This window comes from Peromyscus maniculatus, chromosome 9 (assembly GCF_049852395.1).
Source record: "Peromyscus maniculatus bairdii isolate BWxNUB_F1_BW_parent chromosome 9, HU_Pman_BW_mat_3.1, whole genome shotgun sequence".
In the NCBI taxonomy this organism is placed as follows: Eukaryota; Metazoa; Chordata; class Mammalia; order Rodentia; family Cricetidae; genus Peromyscus; species Peromyscus maniculatus.
The window spans coordinates 55,307,297-55,320,890 of NC_134860.1; the positions used below are offsets into that span (position 1 = coordinate 55,307,297).

General features: G+C 46.1%; 1 protein-coding gene across 2 annotated transcripts in view; it reads left to right on the top strand.

Annotated features, from left to right (window-relative positions):
- Ift88 (intraflagellar transport 88) overlaps positions 1–13,594 on the top strand; it is a 106,759-nt gene that overhangs the window by 84,670 nt on the left and 8,495 nt on the right. For both annotated transcript variants that reach the window (XM_076545090.1, XM_076545089.1), the window contains exon 24: positions 4,308–4,377. In XM_076545090.1, coding sequence (XP_076401205.1) covers positions 4,308–4,377 — 70 coding nt within the window. The remainder of the gene's footprint in view (positions 1–4,307; positions 4,378–13,594) is intronic.

Consider the following 13,594-nt stretch of genomic DNA (forward strand, 5'->3'; position numbering starts at 1 on the left):
GTATTCCTGAAATGGACCTGGTCCTTGGATGGATCAGATATGTCAGTCTAAGAGTGGAACCCGGGGAGCTACACAGGCCCCCATGGCCAGGCTGTCACTGTGGAGCCACAGAACTTAGCTGCAGCCTTCCATTTGCATTTACCCTTCATACATGAATTATATTTTTGTACTTATATGATTTTCATAGTTAATGCTTGCTCCAGAAGCCTTCTCCAATCTCAGCGTCTGATTACAAAGTCTAGATCCACTCCATCATTATCTTCATACACTATGTCCTTGACCTTTATTTTCTCATCATGGGTACCTCAGCTCTGCCCACTCACCCTGCTGGCTACCCCATTTGTGTTATGCCCTGGGCCTGGGACTTCCTTCCTGTACCTCGCCAGCAAGAACTGTTAGGTAGCTCTGTAGTGCTGTAGCCGGCCCTCCTGAGTTCCTTCTATTTCTTCTTGCCTCTGCCTAGGCTTCTTTACCTCTCACTCCACACTGACGGGGCAAGACCAACTTCCAGCCAGTTCTGGAATCCCTGGAGGGCATGCAAGAGTCAGACCCATGGCCTGCTGGGATTGCTGTTGGCATGGCTCTGTCCCTGGGGGTTTTCCTCTGCATCTGCTGAGGAAGCATGCCATCGCCTGAGGTACTGTTGGTCAGACTTCTCCAGTGTACGTGGTGTCGGAAGTGAACGGCTGATTACGGCTTCACGGTTCCTGTTCTGTGAACCTCAGTGTCATCTTGGTGACGTCTGTACAAAATCTTTGTCATGGCTGTTAACAGTGGTTGGCCCATTAAATTCCCTCCTGGTGGGATTTGTTGATTTCTTTTTAATTTTATAAATTTAATATGTATGTGAGAGGAGAGAAAGAGAGAGCTACGAAGAGATACAGAGCTTGCGTGTGTCACAGAGTGAAGGTCAGAAGACAACCGTCAAGAGTTGGTTCATTGCTTCCATTGTGTGTTCAGGGGTAGAACTCAGTGATCAGGCTTGCACAGCCGTTATTTGTTGGATTTGAGTGCACGTGGATGTTGAGCTGGAAGTAAGGATAAATACCGTTCTACACACAGGATGTTTGTGAAAACCTTGAGCCAGCAGAGACAAGGGGGAAGCCACCAGGGACACACAGGGCATCTCTGAGTAGAAGAGCTGGAGGAAGACTTAGAAGCCCAATGGGATGCTCTCACCTCTAGTCCATGCAGCAAACAGGACCTCACTAGCCACAGGTGAAGAGGAGAGAGAATGGAGTTTAATGGGCATGGGTTGAGATGCTGAGTATACCGTTGGTGCCCTGTGGTGTCCATCGGTGTGCCTAGCCATTTCCAGGTGTCCTGGGAAAGAGGCGAGTCACAGAAGCAGCCAAGGCTTATGTTTCTCTTGGTGAGTGAGCCAGAGAAATGAGTCAGACAGGGCTGACCAAGGTGGGCCAGCGGTCTAGATGGACAGAACGCAGAGGTTTAAATGGTTGTTAGGGAAACGGATCAAACGGGGTATAGCTGAGGACGGGGGCAGCATGGTGGATAAACTAAGTTGGTGCTTGTGGAAGCTCACACCTTCCTAAGTGTCCTGTTCCCACCTAGGGCCACCTGAGCAGGGTGCAGGAGCCGTCTTCACATTTGGTGGGGTGGCTCTGGAGCTGGGTGTTAGGATAGTTGCAACGTTTAGGATGGCTTTGGCTACTTGGAATCTTTAGTTCTGTTCATAGGGTCTTCAAGGCTTTTATCGTGGAGATGTTGAACATTGTGACAGCCTTTTCTGCATGCATGGAGGTCATCATGATTTCTGTACTTAGGTCTGCCTGTGCGCTGTATTCCCTTTGTTAATCTGCAGCTGTGAAACTGTTCTACAGCCTTGTACTGGAGCCATTATGGTTAGGCTGTATGGCCTTTTTAATGTGTTCTTGGGCAAATATCTTACTGGTAATTTTTATGCCTATGTTTATCAGTGAAATTGTTTCAGAGTGTAGTAATCTCACTTTTTCATCTCTAATGTTATTAATGTGAATCTTTTTTTCTTCTCAGTTTGGTTAAATTGGCTAGGGATTTTCAATCTTTGTGTTTTTTCAAAGAACCAACCCTTTGTTTGGTTTAATTCTATGTGTTGTCCTCTTAGTCTCCATTTCACTAATGGATTGTATTATTTGTTGCCATCTACTATTTTGGAATTCATCTTAGTTTTGTTTTTCTAAGACCTTGTGGTGCGTCATTAGGTTATTTCAGCTTTCTTTAACTAAAAACAGTATTATTGTGAGTGTGTGCGTGATTGGGGTGGGGCATGCCTGCAACAGTGCAAATGAGGAAGTCAGGACAACTCTGTTGGCTTGGTTCTCTTCTTCCACCTTTGGAGTGGGTTCTGGGGATCCAGTTCAGGTCACGAGACTTGCTGGGCAAGTACTTTCACCCCCTGAGCTATCCCACTGGCCTTGAATGTTTAATGTGCACGCTCATAGCCTTCCACTCTCCTCCTACAACTGCCTCAGCTGTATTCCAAAGGTTCTGATGAAGAGTGATCTCCTCTGATCCTAGGAATTTTTAAATGTCTACTGAGTTCTTTAACAACCTGCTGGTCACTCAAAGTGTATTGTTCAGTCTCCAACTCTGTATTTTCTGTTTCTTCCTGCTGTTGACTTCTAGTTTTATTCAATTGGTAAGGTATAAGGCATTGTTTTGTTTGTTGCTGTTAAGATTTGCTTTGTAGCCTAGCATGTAACCTATTTTAGAGACTATTCCATGGGCTGCTGAGAAGAATGTGTATCCCATATCCATTGGATGGAATATTCTGTACATATGTTAAGTCTATTTAATCTATAGTGTAATTGAATTCTGCAGTTTATTGAGTTTTTTTTAGCTTGGATGACCTATCTAAGAGAAAAATGGAGTGCTGAAGTCAGTTATGATTATTGTTTCAGGACCTACCTGACCTTCCTATGTTTATTTTTATGAAAACAGGAACTCCAACATTTAGTGCTTGTATATTTACAAATATTAAATTTTTTTTGATGAATTGTTGGGTTTGGCACTAATATATTTTATGCATGTGTGAATATTAAATAAAATACTTAATTAAAAAACAGCTCTAGCTGGGCGGTAGTGGCGCATACCTTTAATCCCAGCACTCAGGAGGCAGAGGCAGGCATATCTCTATGAGTTAGAGGCCAGCCTGGTCTACAGAGCAAGTTCAAGGACAGGCACCAAAACTACACAGAGAGACCCTGTCTCAAAAAACCAAAACCAAAACAAACAAACAAACAAAAAAACAGCTCTAAATAAAAAGCTTGACACTTAGGCAAAACACAAAACAACCATATATTATGGAAGGAAATTTAAAGAGTATCACAGCTTTCCAAGCAAGCCGGAGGACCTGAGTTTGATACCCAGTGCCCATATAAAAGGCTGAGCATGGCACACATCTGTAATCCCAGCACAGAAGGACAGAGACAAGAGGATCCCTGGAACTTGCCAGCTATCCAGTGTAGCCAAATCCCTGACTTCCAGGTTTGGAGAGCCTGTCTCAAAAATTAAGATAAAGAGCAACTAAAAAGACATTAGCATCAACCTCAGACTTCAATGCATGTGCACATGCACACCACAAACATACACATATACACTCACTTGCTCACATGCCACTATCACAGCCCAAGGATGCCTATTTAAATGCTTCTGAGGATTCGAAAAAGTAACTTTGGACAAACCATAACTATGTGTGAGATTTTAATAATGCTTTTTTTAGAAGTTTAATATCAAAGGCCAGGATGCTTTTTTTTTTAAACTCTCCAATGAACTGGGTCAACTGTTACAGTTTAGGGATAGGGTAGGAAATGGTCTTTGATACATGTTTTTCTCCTATTCCACTTTTTTCTCAAACTATTACTATGTTTGAGTCCTGAATCTTCTCGTCAAAAAAATGCTGTTTAATTTTTTAATTGCTTTGCTGTGCAAAGGTTGTTGTTGAGTAAAAATGCCATTGGTTTACTCTGTAGATCCTGGGAGGTCAGACTTGACTTTCCAATGGATTCTGTCCAGCCAGGTGTGATGGTACATGTGTTTAGTCTCATCAAAGGCAGACAGATCCATGTGAGTTTGAGGCCAGCCTGATCTACAGATCCAGTTCCAAGACAGCCAAGGCTACACAATGAAACCCTGTCTTGAAAAAACAAAACAAAAGATTCTGTCCTTTTTCCTGTTGACTCGGCTCTTGGGTGGTGATGAATCAGTCCTGAGGGTCATTTGCTAATGCTGGTTTTATGCTCACTCGTTGTGTGTGGTTCCAAAGGAATGTCACTAATTCTTCCCTGCTTGTCTTCCTATTGCTTTAGCGCATCAAGTCGGGCAGAGAGAGCGGCGGCGGCGGCCCTCGCAGCAAACGAGAGGGGAGCTCGGGCAGTGGTGAGTGTCTCCTGTGCTCTAGAACGCTGGCTTCGACAGGTTTCCAGAAACACTGAAATCCTCCAGAAAGGTCCTCTGTATGTTTTATGTTCTTCGTCTGTTGATTTATGTACACAGTGATACCTCCCTTATTCTAACTTGGCAAGTGGTTGTTCTGCTAGGTATGTGAGTGTTTGTAAATGTTACCATATTTTAGTTCTCAAATCGCATGCCTGTTCCTGCCCTCTGGTTGGAGAAGAGCATAGATGGGCATCTGCTATTGCCCATGAATGAGGTTTACTGTTAAGATTTCAGAATTCCCATTTAAAGAACTTAGCATGAGTAGTGATGTGGTCTTGGGGATGCTGACAGCCCGGGTCTTTAGTCTGACCTCTGCGGCAGCACCAGTCTGACAAGGAGATGTGGGTCACCGTCTTGATCTTGACAGCGTACTTCTGCTTGTGAGTCAGCCATAAATACTTGACATGCTTTTGAAGTTCTTGACATGTTTTCAATTCCTTCCTCTTGGCTCCTTGTGGCATCATTTGTTGATAAAACATTATAGTACATTTTTTATTTTTTTCTCAGCTTCTGTCAGGTAGTGGTAGTGACAGTAGAAATGTGATTGTTTTAAAGAAGCTATTTTTTAAAAATGCTAAATTAAGATTAAGATTTGGCTTTTCCTACATTCTTTCATTCCCACACTCAGCACTGTCCCACACACAACCTTGCTCTGGCTAATGAACCAACAGTGTTGCCTTGTAGTGTTCTAATCCAGGAGCATAGCAGTGAGAAGAGGAGATGAACAGGATGTGGTCCCTGCAGGCGAGGCTGTTGACATCTAGTTAGAAAGACACAGGCTTCAGTGCCCCGCCAGGGCTGCCTGGGGAGAGAAGCACATGGTTTTCTGACTTTCCTGAGGATAGAAAACTGCAGCTGAGACAGACTCTACCATGAATTCGGAGCTCTATTTTGCTAACTATGTGTAGGCAGTTGTTGTTATTGGTGGCATGTGTTCTTAGCCAGACCTCCAACTCCTGGCCTGTTTCTCCTTAGGCCACAGGAGCCATGACACAGTTTGAGAAGTGCAGAGGAGCAGTGTTGAGCCTAAGTGTCAGGAGCATCAAAGATGTGTGCTCTGTCAAAGCAGTGGTCCTTCCTCTCAGCATCCCATGGGCCTGATGGACACCACTGTCTTCTTACTGTCCCCATCTCCTACTTCATAGACTGAACTGAGTCTTGAGTCTGAGAGAGCTAGGCCACCACTCCTTCATTAGCTGGAGGCAACTATAGAGTCTATATGCCCCTGTCCAGAAGTTCTGAGCTGAGCAGGTTGTGAACCCAGAAGTTAGTGTGGAGTATTAACCAATCTCCTGAAAGCTGTGTGTAACACTTCACAGTCAAGCATGATGTTCTTAATCCAGTGTCACATATAAATAGCCCCACTAAAGAGAATAAGAATAACTATGTTTTATATCCAGGAAGTTCACATATGGCCACCTAGAGACCTGGCCTTCCAGCTTGTGAACTTTTGAACTGGAGGTGAGAGATTGAGGATCTCTATCAAAAGATGGTATTAGCCAAGTATTGGGTAGCAAGCACTATGCACCTATTGAAAGAAATTCCTGAGCCAGGCCAGATGGTGCCTACCTGTGACCTCAGCCCTGGGAAGAGGAGCTGGAGTTCCAGGCCAGTGTGGGCTACAAACCAAGACCCTATCATCCCTGCCTTCCTCCCAACAAAAGAAGCTTAGAAGGTTCTGCAGACAAAACTGATAGTCCTTGATCATAGCATCGGGAAGATCTGTGACCTAGGCTCTTTTAAAATCAAGTATCTCTTTCCTAGCTAACATTTAGGAGAGTAGTCATCGTACATTAAAATTCTAGGACCAAACTGGGTGAGATGGTTCCCCCTGTAAGCCCAGCACTTGGGAGGCTGACACAGGAGGATGGCCACCACACATTTGAAGCAGGCTTGTGCTAAATAGTGGGTTCCAGGTCTGCCCGGGCTACAGAAGGAGACCCTGTCCCAAAAAACTAAACAAATGAACGAACGAACGAACGAACGAACGAACGAGAGAGAAAGAAAGGAGAGAGAGAGAGAGAGAGAGAGAGAGAGAGAGAGAGAGAGAAAGAAAGAAAGAAAGAAAGAAAGAAAGAAAGAAAGAAAGAAAGAAAGAAAGAAAGAAAGAAAGAAAGAAAGAAAGAAAGAAAGAAAAAACATTCTAGTAGCCCTGAGGACAGCACCTCTGAAAACCTTGAGTTTTCAGAATAAAGACTAGCCTGTTCCTAATGCTAACCAGCCACACTCAGTCTTCAGAGCTGCTTGTTCATTTGGAAGCCTGTGAAATCCCTCTGGACGCCTGAACCTCCTGGGTTTCCACTCTGAAAGCCTGCCTTAGAGCCCCCAGGTCTGTGAGGGATGCTGCAGCCAAAGGGGGAGCTGGGAGGTAGTCTGGAAAGTCTGTGGGAAGACTGCCCAGCCCCCAGGGCCCTTCCAAACTGCCCTGAACTCCTCACAGCCAGGGCTGAGTGAGAGAAGGCACCCTGTGTGTCAGGGGAGCTGCCCAGCCCTGCCTCCCCCAGCTCCACTGCCAGTTTTAATCAGGCTTGCTTTTTCCCATCCAGTCCACTTCAGGCCAAAACAAATACTGCTAACACACAAGCGAGCTTTATGCTCACAAAAAGCTGTTCCAAGGAGAAACTCGGCCCTGGTGGCACTTTCCAAGCAGGGCCTCATGTCGCTTGGTTTGCTTGGCACCAGTTTAAAGGGCTACCCAGGACCTTCCCCGGGGGCTGCGGCTTCTCCTAGCACAGGCCTTTTTGTCCCTTCTTTTCTGACACCTCAAGCACGTCATTCCCGACGTCCTCCCTTCATCCTGCTGTCGGATGTGAGGCCTCTGTCAGCACCCACCCTGCAGTCAGAATAACCAGGCTGCAGCTGCCTTCTTTTGTCTTGACTTGGGAGCCCCTGCCCCTGCCCCGGACACCCTCAAGCCCTCTGTGGCAGCACCCTTGTCCTCAGATGCTCTACCTTCCCATCCCCATTATCCCCGTGTAGGGGTTCCCATCCCCATTATCCCCATTTAGGGGTTCCTGGAGGCAAGGAGCCCCTTCTCCACACCTCCATGGTGAACCTGAGATTCCTGGCAGTCTTTGCAGCATGGCAGAACTCAGCTTCCATACGTGCATGGATCAGATGGGAAAGAAAGGCTTTCCATAGGGATCTGCAAAAAGCCTGCCTTAAGCAAGTACAGTATGTTAAAAACAAATGCAGGAGCCAGGCCTGGTGCGCACACCTTTAGTCCCAGCACTCAGGAGGCAGGCAGGCGGGTCTCTGTGAGTTCGAGGCCAGCCTGGGCTACAGAGTGAATTCTGGGATAGTTAGGGCTGTGTAGTGAGACCCTGTCTCAAAACAAAGCAAACAAAGATGCAGGGCCTCAGCTAGCTTTGAAGTCTTGTCTAGGAGAAGAATACAAGGAACTTGGATGTGTCAGGATTACCGGTTGTACAGTGTAGCTCTCTGCACGGTTCACCTCTGAGAGCTCTGGTTTGTGCTTATGGATCAGACTAGATCGTCCCTCCTTCCCCACAGTAGCTGCAGACGCAGAGTCATCTAGAAGGCTTGCCAGACTGCTGAAGCTACTCCCAGGGTTTCGCTACCGAGTCTGGGGGGCTCCCGGCCCTGCTGTCCCCGCTGTGGTACCCCAACCCGTGCTGGAAGAACCAGGGCTCTACTCTGAGTTAATGCCCAGACTGAGTGTGACACAGTTACAGGAAAGGCCATTCCTACTGTTACCACAGTCAGTTCCCAGTGCGTGCCAGTGTGCTCATCCGCCTCAGGTCTCACCCTGTCCCTGTCACTACAAGGGGTCACCCTGAGGTGCTCCTTCCCACGGTGTAGGAATTATGTGCACAGCCACGGAGCTGGCCTCCACACTGCCTGGGACACATTTTTCCTCCAATGTATACCAATTGCTGTACGTGTTTTGGGGACACACTTGCTGTGGTGGCCTGGGTTTACCTTGGAACTCCCAGCCATGCTCCTGCCTCAGCTCCCGTGTATGAGGCCACAGGCGTGCCCAGAGTTTTCAGAACTTTAGTTTCACAGAATTAACTAAAGTTAAGTGAACTTAAATATTTGTAACTACTTGAGGTAAAAATGCATTACAAGCAGAGGTTGGGGGCAAGGTTTAACAGCTATTGATAGACATGCGGAAACACTAAATCAAGCATGTCAGCCTCATCAAAATCAGAAGCACATACTCACAGTTTCAGAGTAGTCCAGTGTTCCTGTTCTCGCCTAGTGTGCTGGCTCCATTGAAGAGCCAGGGAACCATCTGCACTGTCTGCCTGTCCTTCTCCTGTCTGCCTGTCCTCGAGTCACAAGGATGCTTCCTGGTAAAGCATTCACTGCCCCACCATGGCTTTGTGGATTCGTCTGAGTGCTTTGTTATTAAGGTTTTGTTTTAAATGGCTCTTTTTCATTTTGCTCTGTGTAATTATAGTGGCTTGCTGTGTTTTTCATGTGATTTTGACAATGTCCTGGTTGTGAACTCCTCTAGTGAAAATATATATGTTTTATGCTCCAACTGATTTTATAATGAAAAGCACTATGGCTCAGTGAACAGAAATTCACTTTTCAGTCAACTTTCTGAAGGACATTTTAGTTTTGTAAAAGTCCAAATTTGATTTGGAGATTATAGTCCCAAGGCAGGCAGTTTTTTGTTGTTTTTGTTTTTGTCTAGAAAACACCTTTCCATAGTTTTTCTGGGTTTTGTGGTATTGCGAGCAGAGAGTGAGAAGGCCGCACTCCTATGGGCTCCCAGGCTGTGTCCTGGAGTGGTCGCTACAGTCTTGACTACACTCCAGACCTGAGTGACCTGGAGGAGCGAGTGGGCCACTCTTGTGGAGAAGCAAGCCCTGAAGGCCAGGCTGGGGACTGTCATGACTCTGAGTATTGTTCCTGCCAATTGCACCTAGAGCAGCCCTTCACTCCAGAGATCAAGGTGATGGTTTTGCTGGACACCCTCGTTTCTGAGCACTCTGCAGCACATCTGCCTTCGCAGGGATAAGCATTAGAGGATGGAGGGACACGCCACTCCAGAACCCCTCAGTGTTAGAATCCAGAACTTTGACATGTTAGTACCCACTGTTAAGCTGCTCTGTGGGGTGTTCCATTTGGTTTAGTAATCTGTAAAGCAAACCAGACCATGCATGGATAATCTAGGATTACAGACCACATGTCAGTGATATGATTCCATTCTGCCTTTGAATTATCAAAGCATCTACACACATTATATAAATGAATGGGCATCAGACTAAATTATCAGACATAAGGATTTGAAGACCATGATATTTAAATGTTCCAATATACTCTTCTTTGCCTTTTGCAACCACTGAAAATATGTAACCTTTCCTTAGCTTGCTGTTTGTAAGAAAAAACTCAGGTCTGAAGTGTGCCAGACCCTGCGCGGGCTAAGCTGGCCATGATGGTAGTGACAGGTGGTACTGTCCTTGTGGTCTAAGTGCCAGTTTACAGTGATCTGAGCAAATATACTTCCTGGGCTGTGAGATTCTGTTTCCATGCCCTTCTCCTAAGATGTTAGTTACGCCTCAGCTACTTAACAGCTATGTGGTTTTGTGGCCCACTTCTGGTTTTCAGAACATATGCCTTTCCTCCGGCCTTTAGCTTGTGCTGAGTTGGAGATCACTATGGTTAGTCCCCTGAACTCACTTGGTGTCTATGAACCCCTTTGTCAAATCAAGCTCTTTGTCATAGTTCCCTGTCAGTAACATGAGAGGAGACTAGGACCCCTGCATGGAGCTGCCAAGAGGAAGAAGTGAGTTCACACAGGGAGAGCTTTTAAAATAATGTCTGACGTGGGCATTCCCTGGGTAAGGGCATCCCCTGGGTAGTGGGCATCCCCTGGGTAAGGGCATCCCCTGGGTAAGGGCCAGCAGTGCCCAGACCTCACTCAGCAGAACTGGAGATGCTGCTGTCCACCCTAGTACTACATCCGTATCCTTTCCTGCTGTTTCTCTACTGTGTGTGCTTATGTATGACGGAAGGGCACACCTGTGTCATAAAATGTGTGTGGCAGCCACAAGACAACTTGGTAGAGGTGGTTCTCTCTTATACTTTCCATGGATTCTGGAACTCGATCTCGGTCCCTTAACACATTCTCAGAGGCTAACCTTAATCTAGACAGCTTCTCACAGGGGTACCCAGAGACTTGCCTCCCAGGTGTCGAGTTAACAGTTAACTGTCACAGCTGGTGAGGTAACTCAGAGAGTAAAGGCACCTGCCATGAACGTCACGTGACCTGACTTCAATCCCCAGGACCCAGGTAAAGGTAGGAGAGAACCGACTCCACAGTTGTCTGTGACCTCCACACACATGCTGTGGCGTGTGTGCCCACATACACAATAGTATTGTTTTAATTTACAGATATAAATATATACACACACATTTATCTATAAGTAGACATACACATCTGTATGTATATTTCATTTTTATTATCACATTTATTTATTTGGGGGTGGCATACATGCATGGACATGCTGTGCTTGTGGAGGTCAGTTCTCGCCTTCCACCACATAGGTCCCAGGGATCAAACTCCTCAGGGTTGTTAGGCTTAGTGGCAAGCATCCACCTGCTGAGCCGTCTTCCCACCTCATGTGTGAATTTTATGTGTATCTATTGTATGCATATGCATACACACGAACTTGTTTTGGTTTTTCAAAACAAGGTTTCTCTGTGTAGCCTTGGCTGTCTTGAAACTTGGTCTATTATAGACCAGGCTGGCCTCAAACTCACAGAGATCCCCCTGCCTCTGTCTCCCAAATGCTAGGATTAAAGGCATATGCCACCACTGCCCAGCAAACTACAAACTTATTTTATCAGTTATTCCCTTGTTTTCCTTCTGGTCTTCCTAGCTTCATTTTTCTTTCCGTTTTGAAATAGGTCTTGCTGAGCTAGGTGTGGTGATGCACACCTGTAGTCCCAGAACTCGGGAGGCAGAGGCAGGCAGATTCAGGGCCATCCTAGTCTACAGAGCAAGTTCCAGGACTACACAGAGAAACCCTGTCTCAAGAAAGAGGCAGAGGCAGAGGCAGAGACAGAGACAGAGAGGAAGGAAGGAGGGAGAGAGGGAGGAAGGAAGGAGGGAGGAGAGAAAGAAAAGATCTTGCTGTGTGATCCAAGCTGTCCTTCAGTGTTCAATCCTCCTGCCTCAGCCTCCAAAGTGCTGGGGTTTCTGGTGTGTACCACCATGCCCTGGTGCACCTCTCTACCAACAAATAAGTCATATCCAGTTCCTCACATAGTAGGTACTCAGTAAATGCCACTGTCCTTCTGCCTTTCCCTCCTGATCCACTTTACACATCAGCTATTTAAGCATTTAAAATCAAATGATTTTTATAAAATATATTAAATCCCCAGGTGGTGGTGTTACATGCCTTTAATCACAGCACTTGGGAGGCAGAGCCAGGCGGATCTCTGTGAGTTCGAGGCCAGCCTGGTCTACAGAGTGAGTTCCAGGACAGGCTCCAAAGCTACACAGAGAGACCCTGTCTCAAAAACAAACAAACAAAAAGACAAAATATTAAATCAGTGTTTCTTTGCCTGTGTCTTTATTGAATCCCTGCACAGGCTCCCTCTCCTCTCATGAGGAGTCAAGTGACTGTGGCTGGCAGGGTCAGCTTTTGCAAAGTCTCCCTGTGTCAGCTGATTGTGTGCAGTGTGTTTGGATCAACAGCAGAGAGACGGTGGGAACCACAGCTGTCTCTGTGTAAAGATGAGTGTCTGTCTGCTTCAGCATTTCTAGATACCAATAGTTCCTCACACTGTGAGACTGTGTCTTCTCAGTTACTTTTATATCAGTATCATCTTGGGGGGTGGAAGAAAGACCAAAAATAACTTTTAAAATATCCAATGAATTAGGAAACCAGACTTATAGCTTACAAAGGCAAATCCTTGAATAACAGATTTGGAAGGATCATAGCCACTGTGTTGATGACATATTCTGATAAATGGTGGGCTTTTTTGTTATTTTGAAAAGCTTTGTTTTAGGAGGTACTTTGTTTCAGAATCAGGAAGCTGATAGGTGACATTTGAAGGGTTTCTTAGCTTCAGAGAAAGGAAGGTTGAAGAATTACTGGGTATGGATTGATCAGTTGGTCCTTGATAACTGAAGGACCAGTAGAGCCCTGGAGAGAGCAGTTTCAGGCCAGTCAGAGGCAGTGATAACATCTAGTGATCTAAGGAGTCAGTGGTTGCAGGGAGAGAAGATACACTGTCCTCATGTGCATGGGAGTAACACATGCAGCCTCACTGCACACAAAAGACAGGCCAGCTAACTCAGAAAATCAGCACTGTCTTAAAAAGGGTGTCCAGCTGCAGTGAGGTGGGCAGGGGTTTTATTTTCCTTGGCTTTGTTTCTGTTGGGTGGGCTTATTTTTGTTTGCTTTCTTGAGACAATGTCTCCCTGTGTACCATGCCCTGCCTATCATGGAACTTGCTATGTGGGCCAAATTAGGTCTAAACTTCCAGCAATCCTCCAGCCTCTGCCTCACCAGTGCTGGGGTTGTAGGTCCATGACACTGTGCCCATTAAGACGTGAAGTCTTTATGAACTGAAGACCTGCTGTCTAAAGTGCTCCACCCTGCTGCGGATGGCTGGGAATGTTCACCAAGACCTTACTAAAAGGTCTGTGCCCTCAGGGCTGGAGAAGTGGCTCAGTTAGAGCACTGGCTGCTCTCGCAGAGCACCCAGGTTCAATTCCCAGCACTTTCGTGGCAGCTCACAACCATTTATAACTCCAGTTCCGGGGCATCCAGCGCTCTCTTCTGGTCTCTCTGTAGGTACCAGGCACACAGGTGGTGCATACATATACGTGCAGGCAAAACACCCATATACATAAAATAATAAATCAAATGTTCATGCCCTTAATAGAACTTATTTTTAAAAGATAATCAGGGCCGGGCAGTGGTGGCGCATGCCTTTAATCCCAGCACTTGAGAGGCAGAGGCAGGTGGATCTCTGTGAGTTCAAGGCCAGCCTGATCTACAAAGTGAGTTCCAGGGCAGCTAGAGCTGTTACACAGAGAAACCCTGTCTGGGGGGTGGGGGGTGGGAATTGTGATTTCCATCCCTTACCACCAATCTGCCTTCAAGTCAGTGATGAATGGTTTCTTTTTCCTGTTTTCTTTATCTTTCTCACCACCACGGGTAAAGTA